Source organism: Bombina bombina, chromosome 6 (genome assembly GCF_027579735.1).
Source record: "Bombina bombina isolate aBomBom1 chromosome 6, aBomBom1.pri, whole genome shotgun sequence".
Taxonomy (NCBI): Eukaryota; Metazoa; Chordata; class Amphibia; order Anura; family Bombinatoridae; genus Bombina; species Bombina bombina.
Genome location: NC_069504.1, coordinates 701,688,262 through 701,712,465, shown reverse-complemented (window position 1 = coordinate 701,712,465; position 24,204 = coordinate 701,688,262). Strand labels below are relative to the sequence as shown.

At 41.7% G+C, this 24,204-nt stretch overlaps 1 protein-coding gene across 1 annotated transcript in view; it reads left to right on the top strand.

Annotated features, from left to right (window-relative positions):
* Window positions 1–24,204, top strand: part of MAN2B1 (mannosidase alpha class 2B member 1) — a 228,584-nt gene that overhangs the window by 36,408 nt on the left and 167,972 nt on the right. The window contains exon 9 of the mRNA XM_053717829.1: window positions 16,379–16,499. Within this exon, the coding sequence (XP_053573804.1) occupies window positions 16,379–16,499 (121 nt within the window). The remainder of the gene's footprint in view (window positions 1–16,378; window positions 16,500–24,204) is intronic.

Here is a 24,204-nt window from a genome sequence, read left to right as displayed (position 1 = left end):
TTTATATTACACTTGCCCAGCAGACCTAAAGGGACACACAAGTCAAAATTAAACTTTCATGATTCAGATAGAGCATACAATTTAACAATTTTACTTCCATTAACAAAATATGCACTTTTTTTTATATTTACACTTTTTGAGTCACCAGCTCCTAGTGAGCATGTGCAAGAGTTCACAGAATATACCTATATGTATTTGTGATTGGATGGTGGCTGTCACATGATACAGGGGCAGTGGAAATAGACATAAGTTTGGAATCTGTCAGAAAAAAAATCTACTACTCATTTGAAGTTCAGACTAAGTGTTATTGCATTGTCTTTTTATCATGCATTTGTTAGTTATGTAAATCTACTGTATTTACTGGTCCTTTAATTGTTTCCAGAGTCTGTTAGAGAGATTGCTAAGTGACTGCTTCTTACAGAGACAAACTCTTTTGTGGGCCTTCCTGACTTATCCCCCCTGTTCTAATCCCAGAACAGATGGAGGCTTAGCTAAGCACACCGACTACCTGTATTCAAGGTTAGAAGGTTTATATTCTCAGTAAAATAAGTGAGAAGGATTAAATTGTGTGGGAAACATAACCCCAGGTTTACAGCCAATGGGCCTTTATCTATCATGCTTGACACAGTATGACAAGGTCGCTAGTACCGCTTTAAATGTGTCAGGGGAAATAGACTACATGTCACACCTAGCCTGACCTTTTGGTTACCCACTGTGTGTGTGTAATCTACTCACTTTCCTCATATGTTCCCATTACCAGATACCGTCTATAATTAGTGCAGTATTTCTTGTTCCATACAAAAAATACAATGCACACTTAAAGGCACGTGATAGTTTAAAAAAAAAAAAAAAAAAAAAAGTCCAGTCTAAAAGAGTACTGTATATTACAGCTCTATAGACCAAACCACTATCAGCTGGTGAGCAGTCGAGTCTCTGGACTTGTGCTCTTAAGTACTTCCTATTATTTTCCAAGGGCATGGAGAGTCTACAAATCCTATCTAATTATTAGTGGGAATTCAACTCCTGGCCACCAGGAGAAGGTAAAGAACACCCCAGCAAAGTTTTAAAGGAACAGTTCACCCAAAAGTTTTCTCCCATTAAATTGTTCCCAATGATCAATTTTACCTGCTGGAGTGTATTAAATTGTTTACAAGTAGCTCCTTTACTCCTATTTTGGCTTTTGAAATAGCTGATTTAGATTTGTGGTTTCCCAACCTATTCTGAAAGTTTTGATATTGGATTCTCAGCTATTGAATAACCTAAGTAAACGCATCCAGAAGAAGAAATTAAACTCACAGTGGGGTGCAGGATAGTTAAGTAATAAAATGATAATTTTCCATTGTTCTCTCTATGTATTGAGCTTTAGTTTTCAAGACAAATATAAGATAAGGAAGCAAGTGTGTGTACACAATGTGATAACATAATTAAATATATTACCTGAAGCTCAACCCATTGTAATAGGCTGTGGTTTAAAAGCACAAACCCAGCTACTTCATTTACACAAATAAACCTGAAAATGCAATTTCTTTCCTAAGATATGGAGAGTCCACAACGTCATCAATTACTAGTGGGAATATCACTCCTGGCCAGCAGGAGGAGGCAAAGAGCACCACAGCAAAGCTGTTAAGTAAATCCCCAGTCATTCTCTTTGCCTCTGTCAATGGAGGAGGTGAAGTTTTGGTGTCTGAAGAAAATTTGATTTCACTACAAGCAAGATTTTTGGGTATAGCTGTAGTCCACTTCAATCTCTGCAGTAGAGTAGTGGTGACTTTAAAGCAGTTAGAAAGTTGAGAGGTAATCCTGGCTTGGTTTTCTAACATATTTGCTGCCCAACTCTGTTCATTCTTTCTCTACAGGTCTCTGTAAGGAGTATGTGTCCTTTCACGCCTGGTGAGCTGTCTACCTGCCGGACAGCTAGATTGCAGGTAAATCCTTTTTTGTCTTCTAGATATTAGAGACTGGCACTTTAAGGAATTTCCCTGCAGCATTTATTGGGACAAAATAGATCCTAAGTAAAGGATTTTTTTTTATCGCAGAGTGCAGGCACTTTAATGTATGTGATTTGAGATTTACGGTTAATCCTTCTTATGGGCATGAAGGAGTTAACCTTTTTTAAAATTGGCTCATTAATTGTTTTGTTTTGTTTTTTTCTTGTATATAATTATTTCTATGGCTGGGCTGTGTGTTGTTTGGCAAACAATGCTAAGGGAAACTGTGGTTTTCTTGCATATCAGCTAGTCTCAGTATCGGAGCATTGCCGCTTCCGGTGGGTGACTTAGGCGGAGGGTGTTAGTTGTTATTCACGCGCTATCCGAGTTGCACAGCTTGTTTTTCCTCCCAGTCACATGACCTTCCTCCTTCCGCTCCTCAGTCTGAATCTGAGCAGTGCGGCTGTGCCTCTGAATTGAGAAAGGACTTTCCCAGCGAGTCTTCTCTAGTTTTTCTGTAAAGATTGTTAATCCGGAGCAGGTATGCACCTCAGTTCAGCTGAGGTGTAGAGGTCAGCTTTTTGGTGTGTAATTTTGAGCGCAATATATCGCTCTGCATAAAGGAAGTGAAAACATTACCGCACTGAGTAATATCAAATATTAAAGTGACAGTAGGTTTTTTAAGAAAAAAAAAATTCTGTTTCCTTTTTGTTTCTCAATTATTTGTGGGGATTATTTTTTCTGATAACATGGAGATGGATCTAGACTCCCTTCCTTGTGACAAATTTTTACTATGCTTACAGGCACCAATTATTTTGCCTATGCAATTTTGTGCTTCTTGTTTAGCTAGAACTTTAGAGTGTAAAAATAAAATTTTGCCCACTGAGCCTAATGTATCTCAGGATGATGCTGTTCAGGCAATGTCACAGCCTTCTCCTCAAATGTCCCAAGCCTCATTTGCCTCACATGCAGTGTCCTTCGGTTCCTCTCAACCTCCAGGAGGAGTTTATTTGCCTCCGGAATTGCTGCTCAGGTATCTTCTGCGGTATCTGCGGCTTTATCTGCTTTTCCCCTGCTAAAGGGAAAACGCAAGAGGAAAATTAAAGATTCAGATAGTAAGGTTTCTGCTACACAGGTTGCTATCTCTCATAAGTCTGAGGAAGATACGTCCGTAGCCTCTGAGGGTGAGATTTCTGGTTCGGACAGTATAATTACTTTATCTGATACTGAAGAAGTAAACTTCAGGTTTTAAGCTTGAACACCTTTGGGTACTGTTACATGAGGTATTGGCTACTTTGGACAACTCTGATACTCCTGTTGCTCTATTTGAGATTCATGGCGGACGGTGCCTAAAGTAGAAGGGGACATTTCTACTCTGGCTAAGAGAACTACGATCCCTATAGAGGATAGCTGCTCTTTTAAGGATCCAATGGACAAAAAAGCTGGAGGCTTATTTGAAGATGTATGTGCATCAAAGTCTTCAATGGCAACCTGCAGTTTGTATTGCCACTGTGTCAAGTGTGGCATCTTATTGGTGCAATGCCTTGTCTGATTCAATTTTGGTAGAGACTCCTTTTGGAGGAAATCCAAGACAGGATTAAGGCTTTCAAACTAGCCACCTTTATTTCTGATGCTACCATGCAAGTTATTAGACTGGGAGCCAAGATAGCTGGCTTCACTGTCCTAGCCTGCAGGGCGCTTTGGCTAAAATCTTAGTCAGCTGATGTTACTTCTAAGTCCAAGCTTCTGGCACTTTCTTACAAGGGTAAGACCTTGTTTGGGCCTGGTCTGGCAGAGATTATTTATGATATTACGAATGGAAAAGGGTCTTTTCTACCTCAAGATAAGAAGAACAGACCTAAAGGACGTCAAAGTAATTTTCGTTCCTTTCGTAACTTCAAATGAACAAGGGGAAGCAATTAAAGAAACCCGCAGCTGAGTCTAAGTCAGCATGAAGGGTTTGCCTCTGATCCAGGATCGGATAAAGTGGGGGGCAAACTTTCTCTGCCCAGATCCTTGGGCTGTGGACATAGTATCTCAGGGTTACAAAATAGAATTCAAGACTTTCCTTCCCAGGGGCAGGTTCCATCTCTCAAGATTATATGCAGACCAGATAAAAAGAGGCATTCTTGAACTGTGTTTTCTACGTTCCCACGGATGGAAAGTGAATCTGGAAAAGAGTTCCCTTGTTCCAGCGACAAGGGTAGTCTTCTTAGGGACAATAATAGATTCCCTATCTATCTAAAATTCTCTCCTCTTGCCTCTCTCTACAATCTACTGTTCGGCCATCAGTGGCTCAATGTATGGAGGTAATTGGTCTGATGGTCGCTTCCATGGACATCATTCCCTTTATTCGATTCCATTTGAGAGCTCTGCAGTTATGCATGCTCAGACAATGGAATGGAGATCATTCAGATCTGTCTGAGGATAGATTTAGACCAGTCGACAAGAGACTCTCTCCCGTGCTGGCTTTCTCAGGAGCATCTGTCTCTGGGCACGTGCTTCCAGAGACCTTCCTGGGTGATTGTGACCACGGATGCCAGCCTACTTGGCTGGGGAGCAGTCTGGGACTCATTAAAAGCACAGTGATTATGGACTCAGGAGGAATCTGCTCTTTCCATAAATATCTTGGAGTTGAGAGCAATCTACAATGCTCTGAAGGCTTGGCCTCAGTTATCTTTAGCCCATTTTATCAGGTTCCAGTAAGACAACATCACCATAGTGGCTTACATCAACCACCAGAGAGGAACTCTGAGTTCCTTAGCCATGAACGAGGTGGCTTGGATCATTCAGTGGGCGGAAGCTCACAATTGTCTATCTGCCATCCACATTCCAGGAGTGGACAACTGGGAAGCGTATTTCCTGAGCAGACAGACTTTTCACCCCGGGGAGTGGGCTCTCCATCCGGAGGTGTTCTCCTTGTTGACCCTCAAATGGGGGGTGCCGGAGCTGGATCTAAAGGCGTCTCGGCAGAACGCCAAACTTCCAAGGTACGGTTCAAGGTCAACAGATCTGCAGGCCGCCCTGACAGATGCTCTGGCGGTTCCTTAGGATTTTGGTCTAGCATATCTGTTTCCTCCGTTTGAGCTCCTTCCACGAGTCATTGCTCATATCAAACAGGAGAGAGTGTTGATGATTCTAATAGCTCCTGCATGGCCTCACAGGATCTGGTATGCAGACCTAGTGAAGATGTCATCTCTGCCACCTTGGAAGTTTCCTCTGAGGAAGGATCTTTTAACTTGGGGTTCTTTCCTCCATCCAAATCTCGTTTCTCTGAAGCTGACTGCTTCGAGATTGAACTCTTAGTTCTGTCTAAGCGTGGATTTTCAGAGTCGGTCTTTGAGACCATGATCCAGGCTCGCAAGCCTGTTACTAGAAAATGTTACCATAAGGTAAGGCCTACTCTTGGAGTAGGGTAAGGATTCCTAGAATTTTTACTTTTCTACAGGAAGGTCTGGAGAAAGGATTGTCAGTTCTCTGAAAGGTCAGATTTCTTCTTTATCTATCTTGTTGCACAAGCGTCTGGCGGATGTGCCAGATGTTCAGTCTTTTTGTCAGGCCCTGGTCAGAATCAGGCGTGTTTTTAGACCTGTTGTTCCTCCTTGGAGCCTCAACCTTGTTCTTAAAGTTTTGCAGCTGGTTTGAGCCAATGCATTCCATAGTTAAGTTATTATCTTGGAAGGTTTTGTTTCTTATTGCTATCTCTTCTGCTCGAAGAGTCTCAGAGCTCTCGGCTTTGCAGTGTGATTCGCCTTATCTTATCTAATCCTGCGTACTAAGTTGTGGTTTCTCCCTCAAGTGGTTTCGGATAGAAATATTAATCAGGAAATTGTTGTTCCTTCTCTATGTCCTAACCCTTCTTCTCAAAAGGAACGTCTGTTGCACAACTTGGATGTTGTGCGTGCTCTAAAATTCTATCTTCAGGTGACTAAAGATTTTTTGTTTTGATGTTTGTTTCTCAGGAAAACGTAAAGGTCAGAAAGCTACTGCTACTTTTCTTTCCCTATTGTTGAGAAGTATTATTCGTTTTGCTAATGAGACTGCTGGTCAGCAGCCTCCTGAGAGAATTACAGCTCATTCCACGAGTGCTGTTTCCTCTTCTTGGGCTTTCAAAAATGAAGCTTCTGTGGAACAGATTTGCAAGGTTGTAACTTGGTCCTCTCTGCATACTTTTTCCGAATTTTCCAAATTTGATACTTTTGCCTCGGCTGAGGCTTCTTTTTGGAGAAAGGGTTCTTCAAGCAGTGGTGCCCTCTGTTTAGGTCTGCCTGTCTTGTTCTCCCTCCCTAGTCATTTGTGTACTCTGCCTTGGGTATTGGTTCCCACTAGTAATTGATGATGTCGGGGGCTCTTCATATCTTAGGGAAAAAAAACTAAATTTATGCTTACCTGATAAATTTCTATCTTTCCGGATATGGAGTCTCCCCACCCTTAATTTTAAGACAGTTCTTTTTGACTAAACCTCAGGCACCTCTACACCTTTGTGTTATTCGTTTTTCCATTTCCCTTCGGTCGAATGACTGGGGATTATGGGTAGGGGATATATACTCTGTAGCTGGTATAACAAAGTCATTGAAAATACATTAATATAAAAAGTAATTTTACAGTGTACTGTCCCTTTAAATATCGTCCTACTTCCCACAATCCCCCAGTCATTCTTTGCCTTGTACATCAGGAGGATGTGTGAAGATGGTGTCTGAAGATATTTAATCCTTTTATTGGTATTTTCCCTGCAAGCAAGGTTGGGGCTATACTGTGTCCCTGTAATCCTCTTTAGTAAGAGTTATGGTGGCTTTTTAGCAGTTGGAAGATGGCGATTTAGTCTTTGTTTCCCTTCCAACATTTATGCTACCCCTATATAGAAAACCAGGGTTGGTTATTTAGCTGACCTCTGACAGGGACCTGTAGAAAAAGAAAAGCAGAGTTTGTCATACCTGAGAAGCTGTTCCTGCCCTGCAGCTGGATCCACAGGTAAGTGCTTTTGCCTTCTAGGTTAGAAGGATTCAGAACTTTTGGAGGTTAATTTCCTCAGTGGATATCATGGGGACTTACTATCTCTTTTATTTGGAGATACACACATTGGGCAACACTGACAGGGCACTATACTGCATTATGAGGAATATAAAGGGGTTAAGATTCTCCTTTTTATTGTGAGGCTGGCTGTTGAGGGTGAATGTTTCTACTTGGAATAATGTACTTGCCCTTATAGAAATGGCAATATTAAGCTCTGGTAGCTTGGTGGTCTTTATTTTAACCTTCTAACTCTAAGATTCAGGTTTGATTCTTGATGGGGTTATATTTTTGGGCAAGAAGCCCTATGGAACAAATGTTTAACCTTAGTGGGTTTTTTTTACTCAGACTATAAGAGCAGAGTAAATCTCACGCTTTCTAGCTGTGTTGCATTTGCTGAGTGACTTTCACTTTTTCAGTCGGCTTGGAGAACGGAGTTCCTAGGAGTGTGTTCCGATCACACGAGTGTTTAGGACATTTTCTTCTCAGCAGACCTGTGGGATTTTCAGGCAGTTTGAGAGCTGTTGTTGCAAATCGCTTTTTTTTTTATTCCTGGTTTCTTTCTGTGTCACCAGAGGGTCTTTTTTTTTTTCTTCTACCTCATGGACCTAATATGTTATTGCTCCTGGGAACCAATATTATCCAATATGGATTCTGACAAAAATGTGTCTGTCTTTTGACAAATGTTTGTATTGTTTGGAGGCTCAGATTTTCCCTACTGTGCAGTTTTGTTCCACATGTGTAAATAAGATGTTACTTTCTAAAAATAAAGATACTCTCTCAGAGCCATCTGTCTCTTAGGATATTGTTGTCCATGACAGGCTTCAACTTTCTCTTCAGACGTCCCCGTCTTTGGCAGTTTCACAAGCAGTGCCCTGCAGTTCCTCTCCATCAGTTCGAGAGTGTATATTTACCAGGTGATTTTGCTGCACAACTGACTTTGGCAGTTTCTGCAGCCCTGAGTGCTTTACCTATTTCAGGTAAGAGGAAATTTAAGAACATTTCTTCTAAGTCAGCTATTTCTGACTCCCCCAAGACTGCTTTAGCCAGTTTATCTCCGTTATCTGCGGAGGATCACTCCTCCGTAGCTTCTGAGGGCGAGATTTCTGATTCTGAATCTGCTGTAGTGAGTACAGCAGATTCAGAGGAGGTTAATTTTAGATTCAAGCTTGAACACCTCCGTTTGCTTTTGAAGGAGGTCCTAGCTACTTTGGAAGATTCTGAAGACACCACTGCAGGAGCTCCCAAAAAGGCTAATAAGCTCAATAGAGTCTTTGATATCAAACCCAAATCTGTGGAAGTATTTCCTGTGCCAGATCACATGTCTGACATTTTATCTCAGGAATGGGAGAAGCCAGGTATACTTTTTTCCCCCTGTCTTTAAAAAGATGTTTCCTGTTGCCGACTCTATGCGAGACTTTTGGCACACTGTTCCTAAAGTGGAGGGCGCTATATCCACATTAGACAACAGAACCACTATTCTTCTAGAGGATAGTACCTCCTATGGATAGGAAGCTGGAAGGTTACTTAAAGAGGTTTCTTCATCAGGGCCTTCAATGGCAACCAGTTGCTAGTATTGCTACAGTCGCGGTGTGGCCTTCTACTAGTGTGACTCCTTATCGGAGCTGATTTCGGTGGAAACTACATAAGAGATCCAGGACAGGATCAAGGCTTTAAAACTGTGATGCCAGCATGCAAGTAGTCCATTTGGGTGCTAAGATCTCGAGCCTTACCATCCTATCTCGCAGAGCTCTATGGTTAAATCTTGGTCTGCGGACATGGTGTCCAAGTCTAAACTTCTGTCTCTTCCTTTTAAGGGTAAAACTTTGTTTAGTTCCGGTTTAGCTACAATCCATTTCCATGGTCACAGGTGGAAAGGGTTCTTTTCTGCCTCAGAATAAGAAGGGTAGACCTAAGGGTCGCCAGACTTCTAATTTTCATTAATTTAGCAATTTCAAGGAACAGAAATCATTCCCTTCTTCCAAACTTGAACAAGCCAAAACATCATGGAGGTCTTACCAGACTTGGAATAAGGGCAAGCAATCCAAGAAGCTTTCCTCTGAAAATAAATCGTCATGAAGGGTCCGCCCCCGATCCAATCTTGGATCAAGTAGGGGGCAGGCTTTCCTTCTTTCAACAGGCTTGGATTTGCAATGTCCCCGATCCTTGGGCAGTGACTGTAGTCTCACCAAGGATACACGATAGAATTCAAATCTTGCCCCCACAGAGGCAGATTTCTCCTGTCAAGTTTATCTGCAGTCCAGATAAAGCGAGAGGCTTTCTTAATCTACGTCAAGAATCTCGCTTCTCAGAGTGATTGTCCCAGTTCGTCTGGCTGAACAGGTTTAAGGATTCTATTCCAGTCTATTCGTGGCTCCCAAGAAAGAGGGAACTTTTCGACCCATTTTAGACCTCAAGTGTCTCAACAAACTTCTCAGAGTTTCATCCTTCAAAATGGAGACTATCCGGTCTATTCTTCCTTTAGTTCAGGAGGGTCAGTTCATGACTACCATCGACCTGAAGGACGCGTATCTTCATGTTCCCATCCACAAGGAACTTTTCCAATACCTGCGGGTTGCCTTTTTGGACAAACCATTCCAATTTGTAGCCTTACCTTTTGGCCTTGCCACTGCCCCTCAAATCTTTACGAAGGTTCTAGGGGCCCTTCTTGCGCTGGCACTGTACCTGTACGATATCTTGGTTTAGGCGCCATCTTTTCATTTAGCAAGATCCCATATGGATTCTCTGTTGCCGATTCTCCGTTCTCACAGGTGGTAGGTGAATCTGGAGAAGAGTTCCTTGGTGCCAAATAACAGGATATGGTTTTTTTTCGGACAATCATAGACTATCTCCATGAAGATTTTCTTGATGGAGGTCAGAAAATCCAAACTTGCTTGTCTTTCTCTTCAGTCATCTGTCCATCCGTTAGTGGCACTGTGTATGAAAGTGATGGGGCTAATGGTAGTTTCCATGGACCTTATTGCCTTTGATCGTTTCCATCTGAGACCTCTACAATTAAGCATGCTCAGACAGTGGAACGGAGACCACTCGGACCTCTCTCAGAGTATAGTCTCAGACATCTGGACGAGGGAATCCCTGTCCTGGTGGCTCTCTCAGGACCATCTGTTTCAGGGCACATGCTTCCCAAGTCCATCTTGGGAGATTGTGACTACAAACGCCAGCCTTTCGGGCTGGGGAGCAGGTTCCTTAAGAGCTCAGGGAATTTGGACTCAGGAGGAGTCTGCCCTCCCAATAAATATCCTATAGTTGAGAGCAATCTTCAATACACTGATAGCTTGGCCTCAACTGAGTTTGGTCCAGTTCATCGGATTTCAATTGGACATTACTTTGGTGGCGTATATCAACCACCAGTGAGGAACACAGAGTTCCTTAGCCATCGAGGTGACTTGCGTTCTTCAGTGGACGGAGTCTCACAATTGTCACATTTCTGCCATCCAGTGGACAACTGGGAAGCGGATTATCTGAGCAGACAGACTTTTCATCCAGGGGAGTGGGCTCTTCATCCAGAAGTTTTCTCTGATAACACTCAGGTGGGGAGTTCCAGAGTTGGGTCTGATGGCGTTTCGTCTAAACGCCAAACTTCCAAGATATGGATCAAGGGATCTGCAAGCAGCTCTGGTCGACGCTCTGGTGGTTCCATGGGACTTCAGTCTAATTTACCTTTTTCCTCTATTTGCCCTCCTTTCTCAGGTGATAGCACGTATGAAATGGGAGCAGGCTTCGGTGATTCTAATTGCTCCAGCTTGGCCTCGCAGAATTTGGTTTGCGGATCTGGTGAAGATCCTTTCCCCCGTAGAAATTGCCTCTGAAGAGGGTCCTTTTCTACATCCAAACCTAGATTCTCTGAAGCTGACTGCTTGTAGATTGAACGCCTAGTCTTGTCTAGACAAGGTTTTTTAGAGAAAGTTATTGATACCATGATTCAGGCTCGTAAGCCGTTAACTCGCAAGATTTACCATAAGGTGTGGTGTACATACCTTTCCTTTTGCGAATCTAGGGGTTTCCCTTGGAGTCAGGTGAGGATTCCCCACATTCTGTCTTTTTTTTCTTCAGGAAGGCCTGGAGAAGGGCTTGTCATTCAGTACTCTGAAGGGTCAGATCTCTGCCCTTTCGATTCTTTTGCATAAACGTCTGGCTGACTTACCAGATGTTCAATCTTTTGTTCAGGCCTGGTCAGGATCGGGCCCATGTTTAAACCTCCTTGGAGCCTTAATCTTGTTCTTAGGATTCTGCAACAGGCTCCATTTGAGCGTATGCACTCTGTTGATATTAAGTTGTTGTTTTGGAAAGTTTTGTTTCTTCTAGCTATGTCTTCTGCTCGTAGAGTCTCTGAGCTTTTCGGCTCTACAGTGTGGTCCCCCTTATCTTATTTTCCATGCGGATAAGGCGGTTCTTCATACCAAATTGAGATTTCTAAGGTGGTTTCAGACAGCAATATATATCAGAAATTGTCGTTCTGTCCTAATCCTCCTCATAATGAACGTCTGTTACATAATCTGGATGTAGTGCGTGATTTGAAGTTCTATCTGCAGGCTACTCGGGATTTTCAGCAGTCTACTGCCCTTTTTGTTGTGTTTTATGGTAAACATAAGGGTCAGAAGGCCACTTCTTCTACTCAATCTTTTTGGTTGAAAAGTGTCATTCGATTGGCCTATGAGACAGCTGGACAACAGCCTCCTGAGAAGGTTAAGGCTCATTCTACTAGGGCTGTCTCTTCTTTCTGGGCCTTTAAAAATGAGGTTTCTGTGGAACAGATCTGCAAGGGGGCCACCTGGTCCTCGTTGCATATTTTTACCAAATTCTACAAATTCAATGTTTTTGCCTCTGTTGAGGCTTACTTTGGGAGGTAAGTTCTTCAAGCGGTGGTGCCTTCTGTTTAGGTACGCCTGTCTTGTTCTCCCTCCCTTCAATTCTGTGTCCTCTAGCTTTGGTATTGTTTCCCACTAGTAATTGAATGGATTTGTGGACTCTCCATGCCATTGGAAAGAAAACAGAATTACCTGATAAATTATTTTCTTTCCTGGCATGGAGAGTCCACGACCCGCCCTTATTTAAAGGGACATAATACCCATTTGCTAAATCACTTGAAACTGATGCAGTATAACTGTAACAAGCTGACAGGAAAATATCACCTGAGCATCTCTATGTAAAAAAGGAAGATATTTTACCTCAAAAGTTCCTCAGTAGCCACATCCCATTGTAAAGGACTTCTAAGCAGCAAATCAGTATGTCTGTCCCGGGACTAGCAGTTTAATTTGGTTATTATTTTCAGCAAAAAAAGCTGTTTATATTTTATCCCTCCCTTTTTATTTTGTGTTCTTCCACATCTTGGGTATTATATCCCATATGTAACAAATCATGGACTCTTGCCACCTATATGAATGAAAACATAATTTATGTAAGAACTTACCTGATAAATTAATTTATTTCATTGTGGCGAGAGTCCACGAGGTCCTCTCCCTGTTTATGGGTTGTTTTTAACAGAGCACATCTTTTTATCCTGTTCCTTTTTTATGGCTTTTTCTTAATACTTTTTTACACCTCACTTCTTGGCTATACGATAAACTGAGATATGAGTGAGGTGGGTGGGGTATTTATAGGCTTTGAGGTTTGGGAAACTTTGCCTCCTCCTGGTAGGAATGTATATCCCATATGCAACAAATCGTGGACTCTCGCCACAATGAAAGAAATTAATTTAACAGGTAAGTTCTTACATAAATTAAGTTTTTGTCTTGTGAGATATGTTATGTGAAAGTAATCCTATGGGGTAGATTTATCAATGTGCAGCGGACATGATTCGCTGTAGCGGATCATGTCTGTCACACATCGATAAATGCAGACAGCATATGCTGTTGGCATTTATCATTGCACAAGCATTTCTAGTAAAGTACTTGTGCAATGCCGCCCCCTGCACATTCGCGACCAATCAATGGCTAGCAGGGGCTGTCAATCAACCATCAAAATTGATGTTAGATCCATGTCTTTGGCTATTTTAGCTAGAAGAGCTTTATGGCTTAAATCTTGGAATGCTGATATGACATCTAAGTCTAGATTACTATCTGTTTCTTTCCAAGGTAAAAATGTATTTGGTTCTCAGTTGGATTCTATTATTTCAACTGTTACTTGGGGGAAAGGAGTTTTTTTGCCTCAGGCTAAAAAACCTAAGGGTAAATCTAAGGCTTCTAATCGTTTTCGTTCCTTTCGTCAAAATAAGGAACAAAAATGTAATCCTTCCCCTAAGGAATCTGTTTCCAATTGGAAGCCTTCTTCAAATTGGAATAAATCAAAGCCTTTCAAGAAACCAAAATCAGCCCCTAAATCCGCATGAAGGTGCGGCCCTCATTCCAGCATAGCTGGTAGGAGGCAGATTAGGGTTTTTCATGGATGTTTGGATAAATTCTGTCCAAAATCAATGGATTCAGAGCATTGTCTCTCAGGGGTACCGAATCGGATTCCTGTGAGAAGATTTTTTTCTCTCACGCATCCCAGTGAATCCAGTAAAAGCTCAGGCTTTCCTGAAGTGTGTTTCAGATCTGGAAGTTTCAGGGGAAATCATGCCGGTTCCTTTTCAGAAACAAGGCCTGGGGTTTTATTCAAATCTGTTTATTGTCCCAAAGAAAGAAAATTCATTCAGACCAGTTCTGGATTTGGAAATTTTGAATAGTTATGTAAGAGTACCAACTTTCAAGATGGTGACTAAGGACTATTCTGCCTTTTGTTCAGTAAGGACATTATATGTCTAAAATAGACTTGCAGGATGCTTACCTTCATATTCCGATTCATCCAGAACATTATCAGTTCCTGAGATTCTCTTTTCTAGACAAGCATTACCAATTTGTTGCTCTTCCATTTGGCCTAGCAACAGCTCCAAGAATCTTTTCAAAGGTTCTGGGTGCCCTACTCTCTGTAATCAGAGAACAGGGTATTGCGGTATTTCCTTATTTGGACGATATCTTGGTACTAGCTCAGTATTTACGTTCTGCAGAATCTCACACAAATTAACTTGTGTTGTTTCTTTGAAAACATGGTTGGAGGATCAATTTACCAAAGTTTTTTGATTCTTCAGACAAGGGTCACCTTTTTAGGTTTCCAGATAGATTCAGTGTCCATGACTCTGTCTCTAACAGACAAGAGACGTTTAAAATTGGTTGCAGCCTGTCGGCACCTTCAGTCTCAGTCATTCCCTTCAGTGGCTATGTGCATGGAAGTTTTAGGCCTCATTACTGCAGCATCGGACGCGATTCCTTTTGCTCATTTTCACATGAGACCTCTCCAGCTTTGCATGCTGAATCAATGGTGCCGGTATTATACAAAGATATCACAATTAATATCCTTAAATACCAATGTTCGACACTATCTGACGTGGTGGTTAAATCCCCAGCGATTAGTTCAAGAGGCCTCTTTTGTTCGGCCAACCTGGATTGTGATCACAACAGATGAGTCTTTCAGGTTGGGGAGCTGTTTGGGGATCTCTGACAGCACAAGGGGTTTGAAAATCTCAAGAGGTGAGATTACCAATCAATATTTTAGAACTCCGTGCAATTCTCAGGGCTCTTCAGTTTTGGCCTCTGTTGAAGAGAGAACCGTTCATTTGTTTTCAGACAGACAATATCACAACGGTGCCATGTGTCAATCATCAGGGTGGGACTCACAGTCCCCTAGCTATGAAAGAAGTATCTCAGATACTTGTTTGGGCGGAATCCAGCTCTTGTCTAATTTCTGCGGTTTATATCCCAGGTGTAGACAATTGGGAGGCGGATTTTCTCAGCAGTCAGACTTTACATCCAGGGGAGTGGTCTCTCCATCCAGATGTGTTTTGTCAGATTGTTCAGATGTGAGGTCTTCCAGAAATAGATCTGATGGCTTCTCATTTAAACAAGAAACTTCCCAGATACCTGTCCAGGTCCAGGGATTCTCAGGAGTAACCAGTGGATGCGCTGACACTTCCTTGGTGTTATCAACCTGCTTATATCTTCCCGCCTCTAGTTCTTCCGAGAGTGATCTCCAAGATCATCATGGAACAATCGTTTGTGTTGCTGGTGGCTCCAGCATGGCCCCTCAGGTTTTGGTATGCTGATCTTGTTCGGATGTCCAGTTGCCAACCTTGGCCACTTCCGTTAAGGCCGGACCTACTGTCTCAAGGTTCATTTTTCCATCAGGATCTCAAATCATTAAATTTGAAGGTATGGAAATTGAACGCTTAGTATTAGGTCATAGAGGTTTCTCTGACTCGGTAATTAATACTATGTTACAAGCTCGTAAATCTGTCTCTAGGAAGATTTATTATCGAGTTTGGAAGACTTACATTTCATGGTGTTCTTCTCATAAATTCTCTTGGCATTCTTTTAGAATTCCTAGAATTTTACAGTTTCTCCAGGATGGTTTGGATAGGGGTTTGTCTGCAAGTTCCTTGAAGGGACAAATCTCTGCTCTTTCTGTTTTATTTCACAGAAAGATTGCTAATCGTTCTGATATTCACTGTTTTGTACAGGCTTTAGTTCGTATTAAGCCTGTCATTAAATCAATTTCTCCTCCTTGGAGTCTTAATTTGGTTTTGAAGGTGTTACAGGCTCCTCTTCTTGAGCCTATGCATTCTTTGGATATTAAACTACTTTCCTGGAAAGTGTTTTTCCTTTTGGCTATCTCTTCTGCTAGAAGAGTTTCTGAGCTATCTGCTCTTTCTTGTGAATCTCCTTTCCTGATTTTTATCAGGATAAGGCGTTTTTGCAGACTTCATTTGAATTTTTACCTAAGGTTGTGAATTCTAACAACATTAGTAGAGAAATTGTTGTCCTTTCCTTGTGTCCTAATCCTAAGAATCCTTTGGAAAGATCCTTACATTCTTTGGATGTGGTAAGAGCTTTGAAATATTATGTGGAAGCTACTAAAGATTTCAGGAAGACTTCTAGTCTATTTGTTATATTTTCTGGTCCTTTGTTGATGCTTTTTACTCCTTTCTTTATCACCCCACTACTTGGCTATTCGTTAAACTGGATTGTGGGTGTGGTGAGGGATGTATTTATAGGCATTTTGAGGTTTGGGAAACTTTGCCCCTCCTGGTAGGATTGTATATCCCATACATCACTGGCTCATGGACTCTTGCCAACATGAAAGAAATGAATTTATCAGGTAAGTTCTTACATAAATTATTTTTTTTTATGTAGAAAACCATTATTTAAATTGAGTCTTACTGACTAGTGATTTAAATTGTGATTTTAATCTATTTGATATTTCATTGAAATCCACCCTGGTTGCTATAGCTTATATAAAAACTTTGTATGGTCCAATCAGTATAAAAAAAAATAACACCACAAAAAGGAGCAAATAAAGATAAATGTTTTATGTTTCACACATTTTATTATTATGGATGCAATGTTCTGCCAGTCACAACAAACCAAAATTATCTTCTTGATTTAAAGGTCTGTGAAGTATGATGATTTTTTTCCATATGCTGACGGCCCGCACCAGTTCTGGACAGGATATTTCACTAGCCGCCCTGCCTTTAAACGCTACGAGAGGATGAGTAACAACTTCCTGCAGGTAAAATGATGCACAGTGAAGCTTTACAAATTGTCAACAACAAAAAAAAGTCAGCCTTCTCTGGCTGTGTCTTTGGTTTGGTTTTTGTGTTCTAGGACAAAATTTATGCTTACTTGATAAATTATTTTATTTGATAATGGTCCACAGTCCTCTATTACATATGCAATATATTTTCTGCCACTAGGAGGAGGTTAATTACCCATATCAGAGCTTAAAATCCACCCACCTTCCATCTTTCTTAGTTTAACGTAGAGAATAGGAAACACTAGGTAGGAATGACAAAGCCGGGTCTGTAGAGGTGTCATTAGAACTGTCTGGCTAACTTAAACTATAGGAGATAGATAGGTAAAGTTAAGAAACACAGACAACCCCCACAGCCTGAGAGACTTGCGTCCATTCGCACAATAAACCAAGATTGACGAAGGAAGGATGTCCAACGGGACAAAGACATATTATGTGTCCTCAAGAAAAAGATTGACTGACGAAGAAATCCAAAGCAATCTGTGTTCCAAATGTAAATAATTCTTTGACCACTGAGGTAGCATAGCCATTATAGGGGTCTCGAGTGAAGATGGGGCAAAAGAAACTTAGACTGAAGCAGCTGCCATAAGACCCACCGCCTCCATGTATTGAGCTACCAATGGAATGTTGCTCATTGTAGGAAGAGACACACCCTCTTAATCTTAATATTGGAAAGTTCTGACAGGAAACCAGATGCATAAGGATTGAGTCTATTATGACTCCTGAAATGCTACCTTTTTATAGCAGGAAATAAGGAGCTTTATATTGATACTCCAGCTATTGTCTTGAAAGAAGACAGAAGCTTGAGAGTATGAGCAATAGCTATTCACAGTAAATAAGATTGCACTAAATATCAGCCAGATAAGGAGCAACTGAATGTCCTGACTCCGGCTGTATTGAATCCACAGACAGGAGTTCTGCTTATATAACAAATATTATTTGTGCTGCTGAATATGCAATGCACTTTAACAGCTTTTAACAATTTGTATATTATATTAGTGTACAGAACCTACATGATGTACATTACTGCAAATAATTTTCCAAATGGCATAAAATGTACAACAGTATATAAAATGCAGACTGACAAAAAAAACAACTAATTGTTTACATCCCCTGGCAATGATGGGAGTACAATGCTTAATTGACTTATAAATAAGTATTAATAGTGCAGATAGTTATAATAAATAGTCATGGCACCATATGCCATTATGTAAAGTACAATATATAATTGCACATATTATAGTAAATTGGGTACACTGTAGAAAACATAAGAATTTTCTGTGGTGTACAGCTGCCTTAAAGGTCCTGGCAAAAAACACCTGCATAGAGGATGTTATCAAAGCTGAACCTTTAGGTTATCAGCATAAGAAATATGTTACACATTTACCTCCGGCGACTGAGTTAAATCCTCAGCTTTACGCTTACAGTAATTTCCTCCTGAGTTACAAGTACAGGAAGAATTCCCTCTGGACAGTAGACTGTTGCAGCTGAAATGTATGCAAAATTTGAGGTATACAATTCTCACAGATTTGGGTGACCTGGCATACTAAAACATAGTTGCAAAATAAGCATGTAAGTGTAGATAGAGGGATATCGGAAACTGACTCCTCAATAGAGATATCAGCGGGGACAGAAAAATGTTGTTCCAGTTTTCACTTTATAATAAAGTATACAATGACACTATATGGAAGAGTCTTTTCTGTCTTGCATAGGTCTGAGCTCTGGGTCTCACATAGGTCTGAGCTCCCAATTTGTAATCCATAAGCAAGTAGCTGGAACAACCTCTATTCTTAACCATCTGCTACGAGGCCAAGAACAAAACTAAGAGAGTGGTAAGGGAGATTTTTAAGCTCTGATGTGGGTTCTTGACCTCCTCCTAGTGGCAGGAAATATATCTCATATGATATAGAGGACTGTGGACCATCATCATTTTACGAAAGAAAATGCAAATAGTCAATGTTTTTAAGTAAATATAACCTTTCTTCTGTTAAGTGTGATCAGTCCACGGGTCATCATTACTTCTGGGATATTACTCCTCCCCAACAGGAAGTGCAAGAGGATTCACCCAGCAGAGCTGCATATAGCTCCTCCCCTCTACGTCATTCTCTTGCACCCAACGACTAGATAGGATGTGTGAGAGGACTATGGTGATTATACTTAGTTTTATATCTTCAATCAAAAGTTTGTTATTTTAAAATAGCACCGGAGTGTGTTATTATCTCTCTGGCAGAGTTTGAAGAAGAATCTACCAGAGTTTTTGTTATGATTTTAGCCGGAGTAGTTAAGATCATATTGCTGTTTCTCGGCCATCTGAGGAGAGGTAAACTTCAGATCAGGGGACAGCGGGCAGATGAATCTGCATAGAGGTATGTAGCAGTTTTTATTTTCTGACAATGGAATTGATGAGAAAATCCTGCCATACCGATATAATGTCATGTATGTATACTTTACACTTCAGTATTCTGGGGAATGGTACTTCACTAGAATTACACTGTAAGAAATACATAAAGCTGTTTAATAACTAGAGATTATGTTTAACGTTTTTGCTGGAATGTAAAATCGTTTTCATTTACTGAGGTACTGAGTGAATAAATGTTTGGGCACTATTTTTCCACTTGGCAGTTGCTTAATCTGTTTTTCTGACAGTTTCTGTTCTCCCTCACTGCTGTGTGTGAGGGGGAGGGGCCGTTTTTTTGGCGCTTTTACTGCATCAAATATTTCAGTCAGCAACTCATTGTATTCCCTGCATGATCCGGTTCATCTCTACAGAGCTCAGGGGTCTTCAAAACTTATTTTGAGGGAGGTAATTTCTCTCAGCAGAGCTGTGAGAATTATAGTTTGACTGAGATAAAAAACGTTTATTCTGTAATTTGTTTCCTGCTTTCAGAATTTGTTATCTTTGCTAATGGGATTAAACCTTTGCTAAAGTTGTGTTGTTTACAAGGATTGAGGCTATAACTGTTTCAATTTATTAATTTTCAACTGTCATAGATCTTCTGTGCTTCTTAAAGGCACAGTACGTTTTAATATTATTCTAATTGAATTGTATTTCCAAGTTGCAAGTTTATTTGCTAGTGTGTTAAACATGTCTGATTCAGAGGATGATACCTGTGTCATTTGTTGCAATGCCAAAGTGGAGCCCAATAGAAATTTATGTACTAACTGTATTGATGCTACTTTAAATAAAAGTCAATCTGTACAAATTGAACAAATTTCACCAAACAACGAGGGGAGAGTTATGCCGACTAACTCGCCTCACGTGTCAGTACCTACATCTCCCGCTCAGAGGGAGGTGCGTGATATTGTAGCGCCGAGTACATCTGGGCGGCCATTACAAATCACATTACAGGATATGGCTACTGTTATGACTGAGGTTTTGGCTAAATTACCAGAACTAAGAGGTAAGCGTGATCACTCTGGGGTGAGAACAGAGTGCGCTGATAATATTAGGGCCATGTCAGACACTGCGTCACAGGTGGCAGAACATGAGGACGGAGAACTTCATTCTGTGGGTGACGGTTCTGATCCAAACAGACTGGATTCAGATATTTCAAATTTTAAATTTAAACTGGAAAACCTCCGTGTATTACTAGGGGAGGTGTTAGCGGCTCTGAATGATTGTAACACAGTTGCAATACCAGAGAAAATGTGTAGGTTGGATAAATATTTTGCGGTACCGACGAGTACTGAGGTTTTTCCTATACCTAAGAGACTTACTGAAATTGTTACTAAGGAGTGGGATAGACCCGGTGTGCCGTTCTCACCCCCTCCGATATTTAGAAAAATGTTTCCAATAGACGCCACCACAAGGGACTTATGGCAAACGGTCCCTAAGGTGGAGGGAGCAGTTTCTACCTTAGCTAAGCGTACCACTATCCCGGTGGAGGATAGCTGTGCTTTTTCAGATCCAATGGATAAAAAGTTAGAGGGTTACCTTAAGAAAATGTTTGTTCAACAAGGTTTTATATTGCAACCCCTTGCATGCATTGCGCCGATCACGGCTGCAGCGGCATTCTGGATTGAGTCTCTGGAAGAGAACATTGGTTCAGCTACTCTGGACGACATTACGGACAGGCTTAGAGTCCTTAAACTAGCTAATTCATTCATTTCGGAGGCCGTAGTACATCTTACTAAACTTACGGCGAAGAATTCAGGATTCGCCATTCAGGCACGCAGGGCGCTGTGGCTAAAACCCTGGTCAGCTGATGTTACTTCTAAGTCTAAATTGCTTAATATACCTTTCAAAGGGCAGACCTTATTCGGGCCTGGGTTGAAAGAGATTATCGCTGACATTACAGGAGGTAAAGGCCATGCCCTGCCTCAGGACAAAGCCAAAGCCAAGACTAGACAGTCTAATTTTCGTTCCTTTCGTAATTTCAAAGCTGGAGCAGCATCAACTTCCTCTGCACCAAAACAGGAAGGAGCTGTTGCTCGCTACAGACAAGGCTGGAAACCTAACCAGTCCTGGAACAAGGGCAAGCAGACTAGGAAACCTGCTGCTGCCCCTAAGACAGCATGAATTGAGGGCCCCCGATCCGGGATCGGATCTAGTGGGGAGCAGACTTTCTCTCTTCGCCCAGGCTTGGGCAAGAGATGTTCAGGATCCCTGGGCGCTAGAGATAATATCTCAGGGATACCTTCTGGACTTCAAATACTCTCCTCCAAGAGAGAGATTTCATCTGTCAAGATTGTCAACAATCCAGACAAAGAAAGAGGCGTTTCTACGCTGCGTACAAGAGCTCTTGTTAATGGGAGTAATCCATCCAGTTCCACGATCGGAACAGGGACAGGGGTTTTACTCAAATCTGTTTGTGGTTCCCAAAAAAGAGGGAACTTTCAGACCAATCCTGGACTTAAAGATCCTAAACAAATTCCTAAGAGTTCCATCGTTCAAGATGGAGACTATTCGGACAATTTTACCTATGATCCAAGAGGGTCAGTACATGACCACTGTAGATTTAAAAGATACTTACCTTCACATACCGATTCACAAAGATCATTATCGGTACCTAAGGTTTGCCTTCCTAGACAGGCATTACCAGTTTGTGGCTCTTCCATTCGGATTGGCTACAGCTCCAAGAATCTTCACAAAGGTTCTGGGTGCTCTTCTGGCGGTACTAAGACCGCGGGGAATCTCGGTAGCTCCATACCTAGACGACATTCTGATACAAGCTTCAAGCTTTCAAACTGCCAAGTCTCATACAGAGTTAGTGCTGGCATTTCTAAGTTCACATGGATGGAAGGTGAACGAAAAGAAAAGTTCACTCGTTCCACTCACAAGAGTTCCCTTCCTGGGGACTCTTATAGATTCTGTAGAAATGAAGATTTACCTGACAGAGGACAGGCTAACAAGACTTCAAAGTGCTTGCCGCACCCTTCATTCCATTCAACACCCGTCAGTGGCTCAATGCATGGAGGGAATCGGCTTAATGGTAGCGGCAATGGACATAGTACCCTTTGCACGCTTACACCTCAGACCACTGCAACTGTGCATGCTAAGTCAGTGGAATGGGGATTACTCAGACTTATCCCCTTCTCTGAATCTGGATCAAGAGACCAGAAATTCTCTTCTATGGTGGCTTTCTCGGCCACATCTGTCCAGGGGGATGCCATTCAGCAGACCAGACTGGACAATTGTAACAACAGACGCCAGCCTTCTAGGTTGGGGTGCCGTCTGGAATTCTCTGAAGGCTCAGGGACAATGGAGTCAGGAGGAGAGTCTCCTGCCAATAAACATTCTGGAATTGAGAGCAGTTCTCAATGCCCTCCTGGCTTGGCCCCAGTTGACAACTCGGGGGTTCATCAGGTTTCAGTCGGACAACATCACGACTGTAGCTTACATCAACCATCAGGGAGGGACAAGAAGCTCCCTAGCTATGATGGAAGTATCAAAGATAATTCTCTGGGCAGAGTCTCACTCTTGCCACCTGTCAGCAATCCACATCCCGGGAGTGGAGAACTTGGAGGCGGATTTCTTAAGTCGTCAGACTTTTCATCCGGGGGAGTGGGAACTTCATCCGGAGGTCTTTGCCCAAATACTTCGACGTTGGGGCAAACCAGAGATAGATCTCATGGCGTCTCGACAGAACGCCAAGCTTCCTCGTTACGGGTCCAGATCCAGGGATCCAGGAGCAGTCCTGATAGATGCTCTGACAGCACCTTGGGACTTCAGGATGGCTTACGTGTTTCCACCCTTCCCGTTGCTTCCGCGATTGATTGCCAGAATCAAACAAGAGAGAGCATCAGTGATTCTAATAGCACCTGCGTGGCCACGCAGGACTTGGTATGCAGACCTGGTGGACATGTCATCCTGTCCACCTTGGTCTCTACTTCTGAAACAGGACCTTCTGATACAGGGTCCCTTCAAACATCAAAATCTAACTTCTCTGAAGCTGACTGCTTGGAAATTGAACGCTTGATTTTATCAAGACGTGGGTTTTCTGAGTCAGTTATTGATACCTTAATACAGGCTAGGAAACCTGTTACCAGAAAGATTTACCATAAGATATGGCGTAAATACCTATATTGGTGTGAATCCAAAGGTTACTCTTGGAGTAAGGTTAGGATTCCTAGGATATTGTCTTTTCTACAAGAAGGTTTAGAAAAGGGTTTATCTGCTAGTTCATTAAAGGGACAGATCTCAGCTCTGTCCATTCTGTTACACAAACGTCTGTCAGAAGTTCCTGACGTCCAGGCTTTTTGTCAGGCTTTGACCAGGATTAAGCCTGTGTTTAAAACTGTTGCTCCACCATGGAGTTTAAACCTTGTTCTTAATGTTTTTCAGGGCGTTCCGTTTGAACCCCTTCATTCCATTGATATAAAGTTGTTATCTTGGAAAGTTCTATTTTTAATGGCTATTTCCTCGGCTCGAAGAGTCTCTGAATTATCAGCCTTACATTGTGATTCTCCTTATTTGATTTTTCATTCGGATAAGGTAGTCCTGCGTACTAAACCTGGGTTCTTACCTAAGGTAGTTACTAACAGGAATATCAATCAAGAGATTGTTGTTCCTTCTTTATGCCCAAATCCTTCTTCAAAGAAGGAACGTCTACTGCACAACCTGGATGTAGTCCGTACTTTTTTTTACTTACAGGCAACTAAGGAATTTCGACAAACGTCTTCTCTGTTTGTCATTTACTCAGGGCAGAGGAGAGGTCAAAAAGCTTCCGCTACCTCTCTTTCTTTTTGGCTTCATAGCATAATTCGTTTAGCTTATGAGACTGCTGGACAGCAGCCTCCTGAAAGAATTACAGCTCATTCTACTAGAGCTGTGGCTTCCACTTGGGCCTTCAAGAATGAGGCCTCTGTTGAATAGATTTGCAAGGCTGCAACTTGGTCTTCGCTTCATACTTTTTCCAAATTTTACAAATTTGACACTTTTGCTTCATCGGAGGCTATTTTTGGGAGAAAGGTTCTTCAGGCAGTGGTTCCTTCTGTATAAAGAGCCTGCCTATCCCTCCCGTCATCCGTGTACTTTTGCTTTGGTATTGGTATCCCAGAAGTAATGATGACCCGTGGACTGATCACACTTAACAGAAGAAAACATAATTTATGCTTACCTGATAAATTCCTTTCTTCTGTAGTGTGATCAGTCCACGGCCCGCCCTGTTTTTAAGGCAGGTAAATATTTTTTAATTTATACTCCAGTCACCACTTCACCCTTGGCTTTTCCTTTCTCGTTGGT